This window comes from Malaclemys terrapin, chromosome 2 (assembly GCF_027887155.1).
Source record: "Malaclemys terrapin pileata isolate rMalTer1 chromosome 2, rMalTer1.hap1, whole genome shotgun sequence".
Lineage (NCBI taxonomy): Eukaryota > Metazoa > Chordata > Testudines > Emydidae > Malaclemys > Malaclemys terrapin.
This window is the reverse complement of record NC_071506.1, coordinates 284,994,859-284,996,194: the sequence shown is the minus strand read 5'-3', so window position 1 is coordinate 284,996,194 and position 1,336 is coordinate 284,994,859. Positions and strand designations below refer to the sequence as shown.

Here is a 1,336-nt window from a genome sequence, read left to right as displayed (position 1 = left end):
CTCCCAGCTGGGAAATCCAAGCTTCCTCTGGTGAATTCAGGGGAGAGGAGGGAGAAAATCAGGGGCACCATTTCAGAGTTTGGTGAAGGGGGTGCAACTTTAACTGTGATTCCAGGGGCTATGTAGCAGGAGGCACCTGAAAACTCTAGTTTGTATGTAGTATGTAGGCACCTGAAAACTCTAGTTTTCTGGCAGATAATTTAACAATTAACTGACAGGAGCCTTGTATCTAATTCCTAGATAAAAGAAAGAACATTTAAATAACTGTTAGACCCACTCAGCTCTAATATAACATGTTCTGACATCTTGTGGCCAGTCACTGAAGGGACACCGATTAGATTTAAAATTTTAATGTATATTCTTACTTTGTTACTAACTCTGCAGAGAGAGAGAGAGACCCCGTCAGGACTCCTGGGTTCTAGCCCAGCTCTGGGAGGGGAGTGGGGTCTAGTGCAGGGGCACCATTTAGGGAAAGGCAGGGGGGGCTCCTGCCCCCCCACATCAAATTTTGAACCAGGGGTTTGCTCACAGCACATGCCCTAGCCCAGCTCTCGGAGGGGAGTGGGGTCTAGTGGGTTACAGCAGGGGCAGCTGCATCTGGGTTATATATAAGAACAGTAGAATGGCCATAGTGGGTAAGACCAGTGGTTCACCCTTTTACAGATAGGGAAGCTGTGAGACACAGATTAGGGGATTTGCCCAAGGCCCGACTGCAAAACTGGGATTAGAACTCAGGACATCACGCCTCCCGGGCTCAGATACATCCCACGTGGCGCCCTCTTTCTCTTCTCCGTATACACTTTTATGAATCCATCCCTGGCAATGAAAAGCAGTGCTGGGTTTGTATCTTTTAATAGAGCACGTGGGTGGCTGTGAAAGGGAAGGGTCAAAGTCACTCCTATTTCTCCTGGAGGGTGTTATCCCCCGGCAGGCGAAGACTCTTGTTCCTGGAGGATTTGCTGCTCTTGACCTTCAGCAGCATGGCCTGGCTGTTGGGTAGGATTCCCCCCTGGAAGACAGCACCGCCAGCCAGCAGCAGCTTGTGCAGGTCCTTGTTACGGCGGATGGCAAGCCACAGATGCCGCGGCGTGATACATCTCCTCGGGTCGTCCCGGGTGGCGTTCCCAGCCAGTGCCAAGAGCTCAGTGGTCAGGTACTCAATCACGGCAGCCAGGTAAACCAGTGCTCCACCTTTGATCCGCTTGATGCAGTGTCCTTGACACAGCATCTTCTCTATATGGTCCACAGGGAACTGCAACTTCTCCCGAGAAGACTGGGACTTGGAGTTTGCCTGAGGGGCCTCCCTGGTTTTTCCCGGCCCAGACATGATTGCAAA

General features: G+C 51.3%; 1 protein-coding gene across 1 annotated transcript; it reads right to left on the bottom strand.

The window, feature by feature from the left end:
* Positions 1-836: 836 nt before the first annotated feature.
* LOC128830971 (histone H2A-like) lies at positions 837-1,336 on the bottom strand. The gene has a single exon (XM_054016967.1). It carries the CDS (start codon positions 1,325-1,327, stop codon positions 899-901), a length of 429 nt encoding a protein of 142 aa, XP_053872942.1. The 5' UTR covers positions 1,328-1,336; the 3' UTR covers positions 837-898.

What these genes read in the sequence shown, in the direction of transcription:
- LOC128830971 (XM_054016967.1), bottom strand. Translation starts at nt 1,327, where the DNA reads ATGTCTGGGCCGGGAAAAACCAGGGAGGCCCCTCAGGCAAACTCCAAG.